The sequence below is a fragment of the Dendrobates tinctorius genome, unplaced genomic scaffold, assembly GCF_039654945.1.
Source record: "Dendrobates tinctorius isolate UK_male_01 unplaced genomic scaffold, ASM3965494v1 ptg000070l, whole genome shotgun sequence".
Taxonomy (NCBI): Eukaryota; Metazoa; Chordata; class Amphibia; order Anura; family Dendrobatidae; genus Dendrobates; species Dendrobates tinctorius.
The window spans coordinates 21,678,750-21,700,768 of record NW_027361738.1 but is presented as its reverse complement, the minus strand read 5'-3'; the positions used below and the strand labels follow the sequence as shown (position 1 = coordinate 21,700,768).

General features: G+C 43.8%; 1 protein-coding gene across 7 annotated transcripts in view; it reads right to left on the bottom strand.

Moving 5' to 3' along the window:
• LOC141095453 (ATP-dependent translocase ABCB1-like) overlaps positions 1-22,019 on the bottom strand; it is a 724,951-nt gene that overhangs the window by 308,238 nt on the left and 394,694 nt on the right. For 6 of the 7 annotated variants that reach the window (XM_073581452.1, XM_073581451.1, XM_073581456.1 and 3 more), the window contains one exon: positions 5,674-5,925. In XM_073581452.1, the coding sequence (XP_073437553.1) occupies positions 5,674-5,925 (252 nt within the window). Of the gene's footprint in view, positions 1-5,673; positions 5,926-22,019 lie in introns of those variants that run through there. The other variant, XR_012233391.1, reaches the window with a different exon arrangement.

Here is a 22,019-nt window from a genome sequence, read left to right as displayed (position 1 = left end):
ATACAATGAGTGCTTGTGCGATGATATATTGACCCCTTTCCTTCATTGGACTTAATATTCCGTCCATGTGCCCTGGGCCCTAATTACCATGGACGGAATATTACGTCATAGCGATAAGCGGCGCCCACGTGGTGGGCGCCGCTTATCGCGGCCGGGTGTCAGCTAATTATCATAGCTGACACCCAGCACAATGTGTCAGGGGTGGTCACGGACCGCCCCCGAGATGTTACGTTAACCCCTTGTACACCGCATTCAAACACGATCGCGGTGTACCGGGGGTTAAAGGGAAGCATCGGCAGGGAGGGGGCTCACTCCGTGCTTCCCTGAGCCACCCACGGCAGCGTAATGTGCAGCGCTGCTGCGGGGGGCTCTTTCCCTACAGGCCCCCGGATCCAAGATGGCGACGGGGACCTTCGGGGGCCTGTAGGGAGCTGACTTCCTCAGTGCCTGTAAAGCGCAGGCAAGGAGGAAACCTCCACACTGCCTGTGACAGATTGCTGATCTGTCACAGCGATCTGTGATGTGACAGATCAGCGATCTGTCACAGGACAGTTATGTCCCCTCTGGGACATTGTAATAAAGTTAAAAAAAAAAAAAAAGTGTAAAAATAATTTTTAAAAAATCGCTAAATAAATTCAAGAAAAAAAAAATATTCCCCAATAAATTCATTTTTTGGAAATAAAAAAAAAAACAATAAAAGTACACATATTTGGTATCGCTGCGTCCGTAACGACCCGCCCTATAAAACTGTCCCATTAGTTAACCCCTTAAGCGAACCCCTTAAAAAATAAAAATAAAAAACAAAGCAAAAAATAATGATTTATTATCATACCGCCGAACAAAAAGTGCAATAACGCGCGATCAAAAAGACTCATATAAATATCCATGGTACCGCTGAAAACATCATCTTGTCCTGCAAAAAACGAGCCACAACACAGCATCATCAGCAAAAAAATAAAAAAGTTATAGCTCGCAGAATAAAGTGATGCAAAAATAATTATTTTTTATATAAAATTGTTTTCATTGCATAAAAGCGCCAAAACATAAAAAAAGACATAAGTGGGGTATCGCTGTAACTGTACTGACCCGAAGAAGAAAACCGCTTTATCAATTTTATCGCACGTGGAACGGCGTAAACGCACCACCCAAAAGTAATTCATGAAACGCTGTTTTTTGTAAATTCTGCTTCCTAAAAAACAAAATAAAAAGCGATCAAAAAATGTCACGTGCCCGAAAATGGTACCAATGAAAATGTCAACTCGTCCCGCAAAAAATAAGACCTCACATGACTCGGTGGGTCAAAATATGGACAAATTATAGCTCTGAATATGTGGTGATGCAAAAACTGTTTTTACAATAAAAAGCGTCTTTTAGCGTGTGACAGCTGCCAAATATAAATACCGCCATAAATAGTAAATCAAACCCCTGTTATCACCCCCTTAGTTAGGGAAAAATAATAAAATTAAAAAAATGTATTTATTTCCAATTTCCCATTAGGGTTTAGGGCTAGGGTTAGAGTTAGGGGTGTGTTGGGGTTAGGGTTGGAGCTAGAATTGGGGGTTTCCACTATTTTCGCACATCAGGTGCTCTCCAAACGCAACATAAAAATGGTGGGGGGAACAAGAGGCGCAATAGTGCCCTATTTGTTTTCCAATTATAATTTGTGACAGCTCAATTATGATTTATTCACAAGTGAGGGATCTCTATTCTCTTTTAGTTTGAAAAACTTGGTATATGTAGATCTAGACCCCATTTCCCTTTTTTTTTTTTTGCCATCTATATATGGACAATGAGTGTGAGGTTAGTTTCTATTTTAATTGGGTGGATTCTATTGGGCTATTTCTATTTATCTCTTTTTCATACAGTTGTGGCCAAAAGTATTGACACCCCTGCAATTCTGTCAGATAATGCTAAGTTTCTTCCTGAAAATGATTGCAAACACAAATTCTTTGGTATTATTATCTTCTTTTAATTTGCATTAAATGAAAAAACACAAAAGAGAATGAAGCAAAAAGCAAAACATTGATCATTTCACACAAAACTCCAAAAATGGGCCAGACAAAAGTATTGGCACCCTCAGGCTAATACTTGGTTGCACAACCTTTAGCCAAAATAACTGCGACCAACCGCTTCCAGTAAACATCAATGAGTTTCTTACAATGCTCTGCTGGAATTTTAGACCATTCTTCTTTGGCAAACTGCTCCAGGTCCCTAATATTTGAAGGATGCCTTCTCCAAACTGCCATTTTTAGATCTCTCCGCAGGTGTTCTATGGGATTCAGGTCTGGACTCATTGCTGGCCACCTTAGAAGTCTCCAGTGCTTTCTCTCAAACCATTTTCTAGTGCTTTTTGAAGTGTGTTTTGGGTCATTGTCCTGCTGGAAGACCCATGACCTCTGAGGGAGACCCAGCTTTCTCACACTGGGCCCTACATTATGCTGCAAAATTTGTTGGCAATCTTCAGACTTCATAATGCCATGCACACGGTCAACAGTCCAGTGCCAGAGGCAGCAAAGCAACCCCAAAACATCAGGAAACCGCCACCATGTTTGACTGTAGGGACCGTGTTCTTTTCTTTGAATGCCTCATGTTTTCTCCTGTAATCTCTATGTTGATGCCTTTGCCCAAAAAGCTCTACTTTTGTCTCATCTGACCAGAGAACATTCTCCAAACCGATTTAGGCTTTTTCAGGTAAGTTTTGGCAAACTTCAGCCTGGCTTTTTTATGTCTCGGGATAAGAAGTGGGATCTTCCTGGGTCTCCTACCAAATAGTCCCTTTTCATTCAGACGCCAACGGATAGTACGGGTTGACACTGTCGTATCCTCGGACTGCAGGGCAGCTTGAACTTGTTTGGATGTTAGTCGAGGTTCTTTATCCAACATCGCACAATCTTGCATTGAAATCTCTTGTCAATTTTTCTTTTCCGTCCACATCTAGGGAGGTTAGCCACAGTGCCATGGGCTTTAAACTTCTTGATGACACTGCGCCCGGTAGACACAGGAACATTCTGGTCTTTGAAGATGGACTTGTAGCCTTGAGATTGCTCATGCTTCCTCACAATTTGATTTCTCAAGTCCTCAGACAGTTCTTTGGTCTTCTTTCTTTTCTCCATGCTCAATGTGGTACACACAAGGACACAGGACAGAGGTTGAGTCAACTTTAATCCATGTCAACTGGCTGCAAGTGTGATTTAGTTATTGCCAACACCTGTTAGGTGCCACAGGTAAGTTACAGGTGCTGTTAATTACACAAATTAGAGAAGCATCACATGATTTTTCGAACAGTGCCAATAGTTTTGTCCACCCTCTTTTTTATGTTTGGTGTGGAAATATATCCAATTTGGCTTTAGGACAATTCTTTTTGTGTTTTTTCATTTAAGACAAATTAAATGAAGATAATAATAACAAAGAATTTGTGTTTGCAATCATTTTCAGGAAGAAACTGAGCATTATCTGACAGAATTGCAGGGGTGTCAATACTTTTGGCCCCAACTGTATAACCCAGCATGAGTGCTTAATGTGTGCTTTGACTTATTCAAAGATGATTTATCTTTGACTTTAGTCATTGCTTCTTAAATTAATTGACTATATGTCATGGTTATAATATTTGTAGCACCCTATATGATATACCAGGGAAAACATTGTGACATGACTGTAGTATTACAGCGTCAGTGCCTATTGAATCATGATGACCATTTTACCATGGTCAGGATATTGCAATAGAAAGCATGGCATGTCAGTGGTAATACTGAGACCACAATTATCTAATTTAGGGAGCAGCCATGTTATTGTGCTAATGTTGACTTTATCTTGATAAGTGTCATAACTCACTGTGCAACTGATAGTCTTTATGCTTTAATGAACCTTGTGTATGATTGGCTACCATGGTCTCTCTTTTAATATATCATGGCACAAGCATTCATTGTATTTGGACACGCGCATCGACCTCCCATGATCTTTTCGTGTGCCAATACATATGTTGTCGCATGAATCCCTCAATAAATCAGTGAACTTGTATATACGTGTTTACACTATGTGGTACTGCGTTATTTTAGTCTATCTGGTTCTACTGTTAGGCAATCAAGTTCCTTGCACGCCGTGGGATATTTGGTGTGTGTGGCACTGTTAAACAGTAGATTACTGCTTAAGTGTTGACTGTATTTTGAGATGCGCCACGAGAAGTGGTGAGTTCTCCTTCAATGGAAGTCTTCAAACAGAGGCTGGACAGACATCTGACTGGGATGATTTAGCGAATCCTGCTTTGAGCAGGGGGTTGGACCAGATGGCCCAGGAGGTCCCTTCCAACTCTACGATTCTATGATTCTATGATTCTATGACTATTTTAAGTCTTTTCAAATGTTAGAATAAAAATTAACGTACGGAGTCCTCCTTTATCTTTGACATGTATCTTGATTACTTACCGTCTTTTTATATCTTTATGTCACCGTGTGAACTTCGTACTATATTAGCAATTGACTCTCTATACATTGGACTTCATCTTTCGATGTTGCATAATTATACTGTCTTTTCTGTTATATAACTAAGATCTTTGCCCACTGCGAGACATTTTGTGTGTGCATTTTTTGTCATCATATTATTGCGCAAGCATTGATTATTTTCTGACACATGAATTCATTATATGAATGTGAAATTACAAATTACCATATGTAGCTTCCAATCTATTTGGACATGCGCATTCCTTTTCTTATTATCTAATATCTATCGTTGGATGAACCGTCTATCTTTATGGTGATTGATCTTTTACCTATGGAGATCGTATTGTGTGACATTGTTTAATTTTTTTTTGTTTTTGGCTGTGCATTATTCTTTTTTTGCATACTATGAGATATTGTATCTGTGTATTCTTAGTTATTTTGTCACTGCGCATGTGTCGACTTAATTCAGACATGCGCAGTGGTAGGTTTCATTCTCTCTATTACTAGTCTGCATATCAATATTTAAAAATCAGCGATCGATGGTCTTCATAATTATTTTTACTTTATTGAACTCATGGAGATCAACATCCAGCACTGCGGAGACACCATCACATGTTTCCTACTCCACACTGATGAGGGGCAATACCCCGAAACAGCTGTCTGTGGATACTATGTTTTGGCATAGGTGGTTTCCTTCATTGGAGACTGCCCTTCCCGTGGTTGTTCCTTCCCGGGGAAAGACCTGGCTAGTCATTGCTTGTGTTGAGAAACATGTGATGGTGTCTCCGCGGCTTGTGTTTTGCATGTTGATAATAAGATGGACTCATGAACAGTTCCATAGACTATAATTTATAACTCGTACTTGAAAGTCGACATCTGAATGAAGCCTAAATATTCAGTGCAACAATTAAAAAAACAATCTCTTTTCCATTGTGAAGTGTCAAGTCTGTCTAAGGTTATGATCACCTGGGTTCAATTTCCCAAAATCCACTGTATATTATTGTACTAACATTGTAGATGAAATTTTTCAAAATCTCATCCACACATAATGCGGAGAAATTCTGCATTGTAAATTGAGTCATATTGTAGATTTGTAATTCATGACTTTGCAATGCAAAAGGTGAAATAAATGTGTGAAATCAGCACAATTTTTGCTTATTTTGCCCTTGTGGCAGCAGATATATCCGTGTACATGCACCCTTCATGTGTTTAATTTTGTACCCTCGTCACATCTTACCTTAACTGTAACTCCATATTTTTTCCTACTAGTTTTTTTTTCTAAAGGATCCCCTTTACTTTTTCCTCTAATTGAGCCATTCTTGAAGTTTCCACTTTTTATAGGTGCCAGCATGTTCTCAACATCTTGTAAAGTCGGCTGGAAGTTTTCTTCATCTTCGATCTTACTAATATCAAACGCTGCTACAGAACTTTCATTATCAAAAGAACTCTCCAAGCCAGTATCTTCTGCATGGCTGCCTTTGCCTTCGTTCTAAAAAAAGTGACAATACAACTATTATCTATTACAGGATAAAGGTTCTAGTAATAATTTTTCATACAAAAAAATGATCACAAAGAACTAATTCTGCTACACAATTCTATCAGCATTGAGGACAATTAATATTAAAGGGAACCTGTCAGCAGGATTGTGCTCAGTAAACTCCAGACACTGTCAGGTCGGCGCCATTATACTGAATAAAATGATACCTTGGTTGATGAAATCTGTCTTGTGGTTGTTTCTTAATCTTTATTTTCAGTTATGTGTTAATGAGATTCTCGTGCCCTAAGGCGGGGCTGGTGTATGTGGTGCTCTGACATTAAAACCTCAGAAAGAGGAAAAAATCCTCCAGAAAAAAAAATTCAAGAGAAAACCAGACAGGCCTAAATACATCTGCACTAACCAGGGTGCAGCAGACCCAAGTATAATGGCAACTGCACAGGTGCAATAATAGCAAATGAAATAGCCAGCCTACAATCAGGGATTGGCCATGTGGTACACCAGTGCAAAAAAATAATCCGCATGTGGCAGTGTTCACACAGGGAATGCAGAGCTTCTGGTTCACAGCCTCATAGTAACCATAGAGAGGGGCTGCCCAGTGCTAACTAAAATGCATCCCGTGTGAACAGAGGCCACAGTTAGCAGAACCATTTGGGCCCAACTGCACCCTGAAAAAAATATATAGTGCACAAAAACATATCAATATACACTCACTGGCCACTTTATTAGGTACACCATGCTAGTAAGGGGTTGGACCCCCTTTTGCCTTCAGAACTGCCTCAATTCTTCGTGGCAGAGATTCAACAAGGTGCTGGAAGCATTCCTCAGAGATTTTGGACCATATTGACATGATGGCATCACACAGTTGGCGCAGATTTGTCGGCTGCACATCCCTGATGCGAATCTCCCGTTCCACCACATCCCAAAGATGCTCTATTGGATTGAGATCTGGTGACTGAGGAAGCCATTTGAGTACAGTAAACTCATTGTCATGTTCAAGAAACCAATCTGAGATGATTCGAGCTTTATGACATTGCGCATTATCCTGCTGAAAGTAGCCATCAGATGTTGGGTACATTGTGGTCATAAAGGGATGGACATGGTCAGCAACAATACTCAGGTAGGCTGTGGCATTGCAACGATGCTCAATTGGTACCAAGGGGCCCAAAGAGTGCCCAGAAAAAATTCCCCACACCATGACACCACCACCACCAGCCTGAACCGTTGATACAAGGCAGGATGGATCCATGCTTTCATGTTGTTTACGCCAAATTCTGACCCTACCATCCGAATGTCGCAGCAGAAATCGAGACTCATCAGACCAGGCAACGTTTTTCCAATCTTCTACTGTCCAATTTCGATGAGCTTGTGCAAATTGTAGCCTCAGTTTCCTGTTCTTAGCTGAGAGGAGTGGTACCCAGTGTGGTCTTCTGCTGCTGTAGCCCATCTGCCTCAAAGTTCGACGCACTGTGCGTTCAGAGATGCTCTTCTGCCTACCTTGGTTGTAACGGGTGGCAATTTGAGTCACTGTTGCCTTTCTATCAGCTCGAACCAGTCTGCCCATTCTCCTCTGACCTCTGGCATCAACATGGCATTTCCGGCCACAGAACTGCCGCTCACTGGATTTTTTTTCTTTTTCGGACCATTCTCTGTAAACCCTAGAGATGGTTGTGCGTGAAAATCCCAGTAGATCAGCAGTTTCTGAAATTCTCAGACCAGCCCTTCTGGCACCAACAATCATGCCACGTTCAAAGGCACTCAAATCACCTTTCTTTCCCATACTGATGCTCGGTTTGAACTGCAGGAGATTGTCTTGACCATGTCTACATGCCTAAATGCACTGAGTTGCCGCCATGTGATTGGCTGATTAGAAATTAAGTCTTAACACACAGTTGGACAGGTGTACCTAATAAAGTGGCCAGTGAGTGTATGTATTAGTTGATATTATGGCCATAATACGGAAGCTGGTAAACTGCATCAAAGTTTATGGCCATAATATCAACTAATACCTTACATATATTGATATGTTTTTGTGCACTATATATTTTTTTCAGGGTGCAGTTGGCCCAAATGGTTCTGCTAACTGTGGTCTCTGTATAATACACTATAGGAACAGAAAAGCGCAAATAGGGTCTTATCCGGGTTAATGTAAAAGATATATAAGAAATCCACTCACCTGTTGCAGGAGAGATCAGGCATGTAAGGTTAAAAGTCAGCTGCTGCACGTTCAAAGGTCAACCAAGTGACCGCTAATACAGTCATGGCCAAAAGTATTGACACCCCTGCAATTCTGTCAGATAATACTCAGTTTCTTCCTGAAAATGATTGCAAACACAAATTCTTTGGTATTATTATCTTCATTTAATTTGTCTTAAATGAAAAAACACAAAAGAGAATGAAGCAAAAAGCAAAACATTGATCATTTCACACAAAACTCCAAAAATGGGCCGGACAAAAGTATTGGCACCCTCAGCCTAATACTTGGTTGCACAACCTTTAGCCAAAATAACTGCGACCAACCGCTTCCGGTAACCATCAATGAGTTTCTTACAATGCTCTGCTGGAATATTAGATCATTCTTCTTTGGCAAACTACTCCAGGTCCCTGATATTTGAAGGGTGCCTTCTCCAAACTGCCATTTTTAGATCTCTCCACAGGTGTTCTATGGGATTCAGGTCTGGACTCATTGCTGGCCACCTTAGAAGTCTCCAGTGCTTTCTCTCAAACCATTTTCTAGTGCTTTTTGAAGTGTGTTTTGGGTTATTGTCCTGCTGGAAGACCCATGACCTCTGAGGTAGACCCAGCTTTCTCACACTGGGCCCTAAATTATGCTGCAAAATTTGTTGGTAGTCTTCTGACTTCATAATGCCATGCACACGGTCAAGCAGTCCAGTGCTAGAGGCAGCAAAGCAACCCCAAAACATCAGGGAACCTCCGCCATGTTTGACTGTAGGGACCGTGTACTTTTCTTTGAATGCCTCTTTTTTCTCCTGTAAACTCTATGTTGTTGCTTTTGCCCTAAAAGCTCTACTTTTGTCTCATCTGACCAAAGAACATTCTTCCAAAATGTTTTAGGCTTTTTCAGGTAAGTTTTGGCAAACTCCAGCCTGGCTTTTTTATGTCTCGGGGTAAGAAGTGGGGTCTTCCTGGGTCTCCTACTATACAGTCCCTTTTCATTCAGATGCCGACGGATAGTACGGGTTGACACTGTTGTACCCTCGGACTGCAGGGCAGCTTGAACTTGTTTGGATGTTAGTCGAGGTTCTTTATCCAACATCCGCACAATCTTGCGTTGAAATCTCTTGTCAATTTTTCTTTTCCATCCACATCTAGGGAGGTTAGCCACAGTGCCATGGGCTTTAAACTTCTTGATGACACTGCGCACGGTAGACACAGGAACATTCAGGTCTTTGGAGATGGACTTGTAGCCTTGAGATTGCTCATGCTTCCTCACAATTTGGTTTCTCAAGTCCTCAGACAGTTCTTTGGTCTTCTTTCTTTTCTCCATGCTCAATGTGGTACACACAAGGACACAGGACAGAGGTTGAGTCAACTTTAATCCATGTCAACTGGCTGCAAGTGTGATTTAGTTATTGCCAACACCTGTTAGGTGCCACAGGTAAGTTACAGGTGCTGCTAATTACACAAATTAGAGAAGCATCACAGGATTTTTCGAACAGTGCCAATACTTTTGTCCACCGTCTTTTTTATGTTTGGTGTGGAATTATATCCAATTTGGCTTTAGGACAATTCTTTTTGTGTTTTTTCATTTAAGACAAATTAAATGATGATAATAATACCAAAGAATTTGTGTTTGCAATCATTTTCAGGAAGAAACTGAGTATTATCTGACAGAATTGCAGGGGTGTCAATACTTTTGGCCATGACTGTATATCAATTCTTGTGGAACTAATTTATAGACTTCCATGCTCTGCTTGACAAAATACAGGATTCCAATTATGGTGAAAGATTAATCATTTATTCCCAACGCGTTTCGAAGTAAGAACTACTTCTTCCTCCAGAGCTGTTCAAAAGAAGCTGAGTTGTGATTGGTTGCTATGAGCAACAGCTTTCCTTGCAACCAATCACTAAGCATCTCTCATTTCACCAGAGCTGGTTAAAAGAAGCTGAGCTGTGATTGGTTGCTATGAGCAAGTTTTCCCACTTGAGAACACCTCAGTAGACACTGACATGGTGGGAGAAATCTAGCATCTTCGGGAACATAAGCTCCCAGCCATTGTCTGCCCCTCTGAAAGAAGCAGAGAGCACATGACAGAAATGAATCCCCCCCTCCCTGCCAATATCCCCATCACATATCCTCCATCCCATAGGCACACTTAAAGGGATCATTGGTACTGAAGTCAGAGCAAATCAATCCAGGGATTGGGTTTTGACCCAGGCCTCTCTTAAAGGGATCCCTGGTATGGAATTTAGGACCGTTCCACTCAGCTCTGTGGTTCTGACCCCAGGGTCTCCTAAAGGGATCATTGGTATGGAAGTTAGGGCAAATTCACTCTGCGCTTTGGTTCTGACCCCAGGCTCTCTTAAAGGCATCTCCTGTATGGAGGTTAGGGCAAATCCCTCAACGCTCTGATTCTGACCCCAGAGTTCTATTAAAGGGATCATTGGTATGCAAGTCATGGCAAATCCACTCAGTGCTCTGGTTCTGATCCCAGTCTCTCTTATAGGGATCCCCGGTATGGAAGTGAGGGCAAATCCAATCTGCGCTTTGGTACTGACCCCTGGCCTCTCTTAATGGGATCTCCGGTATGGAAGTTAGGGTAAATCCCTCAGTGCTCTGATTCTCACCCCAGGCTTCTATTAAAGGGATCATTGGTATGGAAGTCAGGACAAATCCACTCAGTGCTCTGGTTCTGACCCCAGGCCACTCTTAAAGGGATCCCCGGTATGGAAGTTAGGACCATTCCACTCAGCGCTCTGGTTCTGACCCCAGGCTGACGGGATGATTTGGGATATTAGGGGTAGTAGTCCAGTGGCTCTGGCTGATGGGATTATGTGGGATATTAGGGGTAGTAGTCCGGTGGCTCTGGCTGACGTAATGATGTGGGATATTAGTGGTAGTAGTCTGATAGCTTTGGCTGACGGGATGATGTGGGATATTAGGGGTAGTAGTCCGGTAGCTCTGGCTGACGGGATGATGTGGGATATTAGGGGTAGTAGTCCGGTGGCTCTGGCTGATGGGATGATGTTGGATATTAGGGATAGTAGTCCAGTGGCTCTGGCTGACGTAATGATGTGGGATATTAGTGGTAGTAGTCTGGTAGCTTTGGCTAACGGGATGATGTGGGATATTAATGGTAGTAGTCCAGTGGCTCTGGCTGACGGGATGATGTGGGATATTAGTGGTAGTAGTCCGGTGGCTCTGGCTGACAGGATGATGTGGGATATTAGGAGGAGTAGTCCGGCGTCTGTGACGGGATGATGTGGGATATTAGTGTCCAACCGACCTGTTGACTTTTGTGCATGTCACATGTGTTTTTAATCTATTAGTGGTAGTTGTCTGGTGGCCCTGGCTGACAGGATGATGTGGGATATTAGGGGTAGTAGTCCGGTGGCTTTGACTGGATGATGTGGAATATTAAGGGTAGTAATCCGATGGCTCTGGCTGACGGGATGATGTGGGATATTATAGTGAATGTGACTATGTGGAGTGGACGGGGCTCTACACTCAGCTTTTTATATATAGATATAATCATTATAATTTGTTATAACTAACTGTAGTTAGTTACTATGCCCGGGCAGCGCTGGGCTCTTCAGCTAGTAATGAATGAAAAAAAAAACACACTTCTGCTGGCAGGTGCCAGCCGTGGCACCTGCACTGCAGTATAATCGCATGTTTACTGTGCACTTAATCCCTTTTGCTTATTTAATTGAGCAAGGAAAAAAAAAAGTCAATTTGAAAATGTGTGCCTGCGCAGTAGAATCTCATTAACACAAAGTTGAAAATAAAGATTAAGAAACAACCACAAGACAGATTTCATCAACCAAGACATCATTTTATTCAGTATAACAACCTGCCACTATGTGTAGGTTACTATGCACAATCCTGGTGACAGGTTCCCTTTAAAGAAAGTTCTACCCACATTCAGCCACTAAGCCTTGCAAACAATGGAGGCAACATAACAATGTTCAATAACGAATAAATACCGTATTTTGCTTTCACAGTAGTCCATATTTGTGCTACAGATTGCCTTTGATTTTTTCATGGGCGTTTGTCAGGGTTTGCCTGACACACCGGCTTTGTGGTGGCTATCAAGTCCCAGGGGAGCCCTAGCCTTCATCCTTTAATCCCTGCACAGGAATGTAGACTTACATAGGGGCAAAGTTTTGGAGCTGGCAGGAATGATGAGGTCGCTGAGTTAGAACCAGGAGGTAATGCAAGATAGAAAATCAAATGGTAGAGGAATAGCCTGGAAATGGGCAGATATTAGAACAGGGATAACACAAGTTGAACAAGGGCAAAACAAGCTGCAGATAAACAGTTTAGTGTTTACTACAAGGCCATGTTCACACGTTCAGTATTTGGTCAGTATTTGTAAGCCAATACCAGGAGTGGGCAAAAAATGTAGAAGTGGTGCACGTGTTTCTAAGGCCTATTACACAAGTCCTGATATTTCTGGTACCGGAGATGTCAGTGTCCATGTGTGTAATACTTGTAGCACACGTGTGGCAGCCCCGTGACACCCATGTGCTGCATCAGTACCACACACACTGGCGCCTTAGAAGCAGAGGTACAGTTAGCGTTGTTCACGGCGTCGGATGATGAAGATGGCTCTCATCATTCTCCCCTGCTCTGTCGGCGATCAAAGCGAGCAGGGGAAAATGATGAGTTATATTCAACTGATAACAGAGAAAGCAGACTATACCTTCCATCAGCATACACCTGCTGCCGCTAATAACAGTGAGAGCAGTAGCGTCTGATGGGAGTATTCATCACCCGCCACCTGCGATATAAATGAATAAATAAATGAAAAATTCAGCGTGAGTTCCCCTATTCTCTTCAACATATTTATTAACGATCTGGTAGAAGGTTTACACAGTAAAATATCGATATTTGCAGATGATACAAAACTATGTAAAGCAGTCATTACAAGATAAGAGAGTATTTTGCTACAGATGAATCTGGATAAGTTGGAAACTTGGGCCAAAAGATGTCAGATGCAGTTTAACAATGATAAATGTAAGGTTATACATATGGGAAGAAGGAATCAATATCACCATTACACACTGATTAGGAAACCACTGGGTAAATCTGACATGGAGAATACAGACTGATATCACCCCAGTAATGCTTCTACTAAGTGCACTTGGGTGGGCGTGAGTTCAGACAGTTCAGCGCGCATCTGTTCCAAAATGTGCCGACCCTCTTGGATGTATTGAGGTTCAGCTGTCAGGGAAGTAGTGACTTTTACCACCCACGGGTCCTCCGGATTTACCGCCAGCTGTATGACCTGAGGTGGAATGACTTCTTCGGGCATGCCCACTATCCAAGCAACTTCAACTATGCGTGGGACGACAATCTCCTGGTTTGTTAAATTCACGCAACATACAAGCACCATCCCTTCTCATACCACGGCCAACGTTCAGGCCACCAAGAGTTCTGCAGGCAGTTGTTCCACTACCGAGGGTTCCAATTGGACTTCCACCCCCTCCAGCAGAACATGTGCCCGGACGGGCAGGGTTAGTATGATCTCTTGGGGTGGTAGGATGAGTTGGGTGGAGGCCGGTACTACCACTTTTCCTAACGTTTCCCTTTGACTAGAGGCTTCCTGCACCCTGGCTGTGCGAATCAACTGTTGGAACACCCGCTGGTGGGGGGTCTGCGGACTCCACAGGCTTAAAGACAAGTGGGATGGCTCATCACTCAATAGTTTCCCGAACTCTTTCAAGATATTCATCCCCAATGTAACAATATGACCGTGGCCAGCCTCTTCCTGGGTCAGGACGATGCCCCTCCGTCCAAGATCCTTCCAACACAAGGAGACCTGCATCCACACCACCCCTGTGCCCGGGATGGGCAGGTGATTTGCCACCATCAGTTTTTCCCCACTTAGCCAGGAGAGTGTCTTGAAAGTGCCGACAGAAATACACTTCCGGCATCGTGGTCACTTGAGACCCGGTATCCACCAGACCGTGCACGACCCAGCCATCAAACTGAGCCCAGACCAGCAGGCATTTAGACACCAGATTCATGGGATTTTCACCACTCCTTCCTTTCCATTCTGGCTCCGGGCGATGTCCCCCAGTCTCGGAGCCTTCTAGTTTAATGGGCAGCATGGACGGGAGCCGTCCTGTCATGGACATTCCCTTGCCATGTGTCCTATCTCTCCGCAGTTATAACAAGCAAAGAACCTCTGTCATTGGACCCTCCAGGCCTCATTCCGGACATTGGCTTTGGCCTGACTGCTGGCGGCACACTGGCCAGCCTCTAGAACACAATGGGGTAAACGGGCACCATCTCAAATAATATCATATGCGGGATCTCCCAATGCATAGAAGACTATATAGAAACAAACCAAGAAAAAGTATATGCAACAACTATAGGGATCACCACCAATATTTATAATACAAAAATACATTTTATTTAATTTCAGCACTACATACAAACACAAGTTAAAAACAATTAAAAAAGTCTGTACAAAAGCAGACATTAGAAAATGAACAAAGAAAATTGGGTCATAATCACATACAATTCGATATTTAAGGTTCCAAAACCCCAGACAAAATACAAAAGTGCAAATGCTCATTAATTAATGAAGTCCCACTACATAGAGATATATTACTATATTTCAAAATTTCAAGTACTGATACCTGTATGTATGCTGTTTACAAATAAATTCTGTCATAGACATACAAAATGTGCTAGACGCATGCTTCCACAGGGAACCATCAGCAAATATTATTAATGGTACTCCAATCTCTATTAACATACACCCTGGGACATTCAAATTGCTGCAACCAATATTAACTCACAGCAGATAGAGCATATTACCAACACAGGAGCCCTGGAGGCATAGACAAAAAATCTCCCCTGCCTCCAACCATGATACCAGGCGGACCCCAAGTGGAAGCACCCAGCCGGGTTTTGTGGAACCTAGGACCTGGCCAGCCTCAACTCTTTCAACTCTCTCTTTCATCTGAGCCAGCTCCCCTTGAATATTCAACAGTTCTTTCCTTATCTCTTCAACCCATTGGGGTTCAGCTATCGACTGTACTGCTGCTTCACCACTCTGGACCTTCCCTACCAGGACTGTTACCCCCTGTTCCTGTTCACGTGAGAGGGCCTCTCTCCCTATGTCAGCAAAAGTGATGAGAGGGTCTGTCTGCACCCACTTTCTCAGGGTCTGCTTGGTCAGGGCATCCCGCAAACCAGTCCTCAACAAGTCACGCAGCATGACATCTGTCGGCACTATCCCCATCCCATCTTTTCTGACAATGGCGATGTGTAGTTCTTGTAGGGCATTCATATATTCCGTAACTGTCTCTCCCTAAGTTCCCCTACGTCAGTGGGGTCCTAATGGGATGCCTCCAGGATTTGGAGCACTTTAGTAAACGTATCACGGTCTCAGGGGGTACGCAGCATTACGGAGTCTCAAGCCTCGCCGTCCAAAGCCATAAAGGCCACGTCAGCCTCTAATGTGGGGGTCATAGGGTGCATTCTCATCATACCCCTCATAGGTTCCGTCCAACGCCACAACATAGTATTAGACCCTGTAAATTTTGGCAAGTTACTTAGCATGGCCCCCAGAGACATACTGGTTCTGGGCCCAGCAGCCTGTTCTGCCACCTCCATGCTATCAGACTGCATCCTGCCAACTATGCCAAAATGTAAAAGGAAAGAGATGCAGTGGCGAGCCGGAGGCAGAGAAGGGGTTAACCAAGGTTTACTGTACAGGAAGTTAAACAGAGAATACTCCACGCAGGGAGACAAGATTGGCAAAATCAACTACGGTTATTAAGCACAACCAACATGCACAATAGAATGATATGCAAAAAAAATGGGGTAACTTATCGCTTGCAGCCCTTGCAGCGGAAAGGCTGGAAAATCTCCCAACGTCGCAAATCGTGAACAAAGTCTCTGGCTCTATTACGGAGGAACGAGAAGCACTGTCTTCCAACGATGCTGATGAATTCCGGTCTTGGCTGGTTTGAGTATGCTGGCTTGTACAAACAGTCCTTTGTGTGGATCCTTCAGTGATGGCGCTGATCACGAGCTGTGTGTCTGCTCACAGACCGCGGTAGCAGGCAGCCGTCTGCAATAGTTTCTAGGTAAGCGGCAAGTCAACTTATCAAACACCACAGGCGAGAGAAGACTGTCCACAGGAACAGGGTCAGATGGTAACTCAATAAAAGTCAACTGTGGGTTCAGCACTCTGTGGGAAAGGTGGCGTGGAGTTGTCAGCTGGAGCAGCGGAGAGGGAGTCAACCTTTGCTTTCCTGCCAAGTCTCCCGCGTTCCCGCGCTCAGTCCTCTTTATACTCCCTGCGCCCCCCGCTGTCTAGCGTGAAGGTCCTTCCCTTTCAGAAGAATCCTCCCCCAGTAACAGTGGTGACAGCCCCGACAGTTCCGGCCTTAAAGGGCACCAGACACCGCTTACTCTGCCTCAGCTAATCCTCTTACATACAGTTTTGGGCACTGGTGCTCTAGAAGGATATAATGGAACTAGAGCGAGTACAAAGAAGGGCAGCAAAATTAATAAAGGGGATGGGGGAACTACAATACCCAGAGAGATTAGCATAATTAGGATTACTTAGTCATGAAAAAAGACGACTGAGGGGCGATCTAATAACCATGTATAAGTATATATGGGGACAATACAAATACCTCTCTGAGGATCTGTTTATACCAAGGAAGTTAACAGTCACAAGGGGACATTTTCTGCATCTGGAGAATAGAAGGTTTTTCCACCAACGTTAGAAGAAGATTATTTATTGTTAGGGCCTTGAGAATCTGGAATTCCTTGCCTGAGGAAGTGGTGATGGTGAACTCAGTCGAGGGGTTCAAGAGCAGCCTGGATGTCTTCCTGGAGCATAGCAATATTGTGTCTTAGGCTGGAGTCACACTAACCAGCGGAAAATACGCTCCGTAGTTTACATGCGTAATACGGATGAATGACCCCTAAATAGTGCTCCGTAGGTCATCCGTAAGCCAGGTGCGGTCGAGTATTTTGCGCAGGTCTGCATCCGTATGTAATCCGTATGGTATCCGTATGCAATCCGTATGGCGAGATTTTCTCGCAGCCTTGCAAAATGGACATTTAACGGTTTTGAGGCCTGCTAACAATTTAAATCATTAGCCTGCACCCTATTTATACACTAAGAAACAGGTGGTTGCCTCCATACTGTCCATTTGTGAGCTTGCTTTCACAAGGTGTGTTGGTGTTTGTTTGTGCAACATGGCAGAGGGTCTGAGATTCAATACAACTGAGCAGGTTCTCTTTAACTGGCTTTTGTCACGGCGCTTTGGGCAACCATACCCAGTGATAGTGGATCCGCGGAGGAGGAGACGCATGTGGGTCCATCCACTTTTGAGGCAACGACTCACAAGAGGTCATTTTCACCGCCTCTATTCTTCTCTGCGGGAGCATCCTGAGAAATTTTACCAGTACTGTCGCATGAGCATTTCCACATTTGATCGACTCTTGGAGACAGTGCACCCTGGGATAACCTTTCAGAACACAAGGATGCGCAAAGCGATATCTGCAGAGGAGCGACTTCTACTCACAATACGGTATGTACTACACAACCACATTCTCTATGTTCATAATGTGTGTGCTAAAGTATGTTTTTTTGGCTTCTTGGACAAAGTTTTATGCCCTCATCTTACTCCAAATATGTTTCAACTTACACAACAGAATGTTAGCTCTAATATGTCCTGCATATCACTTAGTCATTGTGCAACCAAATATGTGTGTGTTATTCTATATCAATTCCTCCCAAGTTTGGTCGGCATGTAACTGATGTTTTTGGACTTTAGGCATTCTAAACTTATCAATTTATGTTGTTCTACAGCTTCCTGTCCACTGGCCTGTCTTATGCCGCCCTCCACCTTGAGTTTCTCATTGGAAGATCAACCATTTCAGGCATAGTGAGGTCTACATGTACAGAAATCTGGACAAGACTCCATCAAGTGGTCATGCCCGAGCCCAGTATGGAAGACTGGTTGAGGATATCAAGGGACTTTGAGGAGGACTGCCAGTTTCCAAATTGTATTGGGGCCCTGGATGGCAAACATATCCGGGTGCGTAAGCCGCCGAACTCTGGCTCCCAATTCTTCAATTATAAACAATACTTTTCTGTTGCATTGTTGGCTCTGGTAGACCCTCAATACAAGTTTATAATTGTTGACATTGGGGCCTATGGAAGGACGGGAAACTCTAGAGTCTTTCAATACTTCCATAATGGCCCAGCGGCTACGCACCAACCAGTTGGCTCTATCACCACCACGCCAGCTACCAGGCTCCCCTGAAGAATCAGTCCCTTATGTCCTTGTGGCAGATGAGGCCTTTCAGTTATCGCGCAATGTCATGAGGCCATATCCCCGGCGCAACCTTGACCACAGGTGCAGAATTTTTAACTTGCGCCTATCACGTGCTAGGTGACTGGTGGAGTGTTCCTTTGGGATTCTTTGTGCCAAATGGCGGGTACTACAGTCTGCCATTCAGTTGAGTGAACAAAATGTGAATGAAGTTGTGAAAGCCTGTGTTGTTTTGCATAACTTTACCAGGATACATGATTGTTCCTCCTCTGATGGTGTTGTGCGTAGGCCGGACAATGTGCGCAGGGTGAGACCACCTATGAACCCTCAACGTAGACCACTCTCTGGCCTCAAAGTGCGTGCTATTTTCACTAATTACTTTATCTCACCTGAGGGGGCAACTTCTTGGCAAGAGCATGCTGTGTCTATGTTATAATTTGTTTCTTTAAGTGTGTCTAAATATATATTACTCAACCCCTTATGATTCTATGACTGTTTCATTGCATTGGTTAGTGTATGTTAGTATGTTGTCAGGGATTGTGAAAAATCACACAGACGTTAACTATAGTAGACAAATTTTTAGTTTTGCCTTTTTTTTTTGGTTGCTTAAAGGCAAACATAATATTGCCATAAGAACATTTTGGCAATGGGCAAAATGACCCTTTGTGCCTTCTTTAACTTTTTTGAAAAGTAACATTACATAACAGAAGCCAAAAAAAGATTAGGCAATAACAACATTGCTGCATGAGAATATTAAACTAGAAAGGAAAAAAATAGGTGAGCTCCATCACCAAAATTAATGCTAAAAGATAACACTCACATTTCTTCATAATGTTTTCCAATCATAGAAATATTCCACCATGACAGGCAAGGCTACCTCACGGCTTTCAGACAGATATTACCTGTCTGTAGAGCAGAGAATATTTAAACATGCTATACTGGAAAGGATGAAAAAACAAAACTCACTTGTTAAGACATAGAGAGAGCGTGATATTCTGAAGGCTGGTCGCCTTGATTTGTTTTACTAGAGATTGTTAGCAAAACAACTACTTCACTAAGGCCAGCACGCCTTTCCTAGGCATTAGCAAGTGAGTAGTGTATTTTCATCCTTTCATTTTACAGTGTAGCGCGTTGAAATATTCTGTTTTGTACACACATGTAATATGTCTGAAAAGCATGAGGTAGCCTTGCCTGTCATGATGGATTCTTTCATATGATTGGAAAACATTGTGAAAAAATTAGAATGTTAAATTAGGTAAAAAAGTTTGGTGATGTTTTTTCCTTTCTATTTGGAGCACCAGTTAAACTGCACTGGACATCTCCGGCCATCAGACTTATAAATCCTCATAGGTTGGGGAAGGGGAACGTGGAAGAGAAGCCTGTGGGTGCTGCTGGACACTGTGGCCAACATCGCCCTGTGTGGGGCCATACTGTTGCCCATGATGCTGGAATTGTCCTGCCTCCTGGGACTGTTGGGGATACTGGCCAGAGTAATGATGATGGTGAGGGGCATCTTGTTGGCTGTGGTAGGCACGTGGCTCATACCCACCAAGATAGCCAGATCGTCCCCAACCAGGTTGGGACCAGCCTCCAACACTGGGTGGGTACAAGTGGCCATATTGGTGGGGTTGGTTAGAGGCTGACATTTGGGGCTGCTGGATAGAAGGTTGGGTAGTGGGAGGAAGGGGTTGAGGTGTTGGCCCACGTATTAGGGGCTGTTCGGACCCTGCTTGAGCAAGCATCTGTGTGGATGGTCTCATGCGCATTAGATTTCGGGGGGAGAGCTGCCACCTCTCCAGATATTCGAATAGCTCATATGGGGTATTGGGGGGGTGCTTGCATCAAGCAGGATCTGAAAACATCCCCTAATACGGAGCCTGACCTCACGGGTAAGGGCACGGAGATAAAGGGTGAGGCTACGTGAGTAGGCCTCCTCCCCATCATCTGTAGTTACTCTAGATAAATAATTGAGCACTCCTGTGTCCACATTGGTCCTGCTCTCTTGAATAGTGACCTGGCGCCTTCTTCGTGTTCGCCGTGATGTAAGAGCAGCCTGTGGGGAGGCCCTGATCTGGCCAGTTGGGCTGCTGCTCAAGTTGCCCGGCTCTTCCAGGATGGGTGATGGGGCAGCAGCAGACCGTCCTGGTGGTGTTGTGTGTTGGGCAGCCATTGGGTTGTCCTGTGATGCCTCATCTTCTGCCATCCTTCTTGTAGGGGGAGAAGATGGGCCAGCCACCTCATCCCCTACAGGATCTATTATGGGCTCTGCCTCTGAGGCCGTTCCTCGATCCGTAAGGTTGGATTGAGTTCTGTTATGAAATAGAACAGAGGCAAAAATACATCAATATTTTTAGCCCTGTAAAGTATTTGTGTAATGTGGTGTGAGGTATCTACTTACGGTCTCAGATCCAGAATTGGGGCGAGGAAGGACAGCCGGTCATAGTATATGTACTTCCTTTTAACATATCCAGCATCCCCACTCCTGGACCGCTGCTGGCGTTCCCGGCGGTACTGGTCCCGGATGCTTCGCCAGCGTTTCATCACATCTTCCACTGCAATGTGACAGGAAATATTGTCAAATTCACATATTTGAGAGGTCACATTTTCTACCAGTAGTCTAGGCATGGGGCCTTCTGGGGTGTGCTTTATACCCATGGTGGCATATGTAATTGGGCAGATACACAGGGTCTCTTTAGCTACACTTAATAATTGTTTTTGTCTAGGAGGATGAGGAGCTTGTGGGCTAACCCCAAATTATGGCTGTGTGAAGCCACGTGTCACATCCAAATGTAACAGCCTCATGAGGCTAAAAGTACATGCACAGGAAGGGGGGTGCTGATTCTATATTCCTTTTTTGTTGCGCGCTAAGGTTACTCATGTTTTGCGTTGTACTTACGAATTTTAAGCTGCTCCTCACGTGGTCGGTCACAAAAGTCATGGTACATCTGGCGACAGATGCGCCTCCATGACGCCTCCTTTCTTGCCCGGTTTGCATAATTTGCATCGCGTTGGTCCCAGATTTCGGGACGCTCCTGCACCAGGACAATGAGCATCTCAACATTTATGTACGTGGACGCCATGCTGCTGCTGTACTCCGTGGAGGCGTACTTCCTGGATGTCTGGAGCACTTTTTGAGCTCATTTGCATGTTAGGCTTCCTGATGATGGATTGGCCCATTTCCTGTCAACAGCCAAAAGACCTGCGTATTGCTCGCAGGTCACATGTCTGGTCCGTGTGTAATCCGTATTTTTTGCGCGCCCATAGACTTGCATTGGCGTACTACGGGCGTAGTACGCTGACAATCGCAGCATGCTGCGATTGGCACGGAGCGTAGGATACGGATGAGAAATATACGCCTGGTGCGAGTGACCCCATAGAGAATCATTTGTCCGTGTCTAATGCGTGGTTTTAGCGCCTCTCACTCGGCCGTATTCCTCGCCAGTGTGACCCTGGCCTCACAGTTATTAGGTTCTTTAGAAGGACATAGATCTGGGGATTTATTCTGACGGAATATAGGCTGAATTGGATGGACAAATGTCTTTTTTCTGCCTTGCTAACTATGTTACTATGTTACCATTTATTTTGTATAA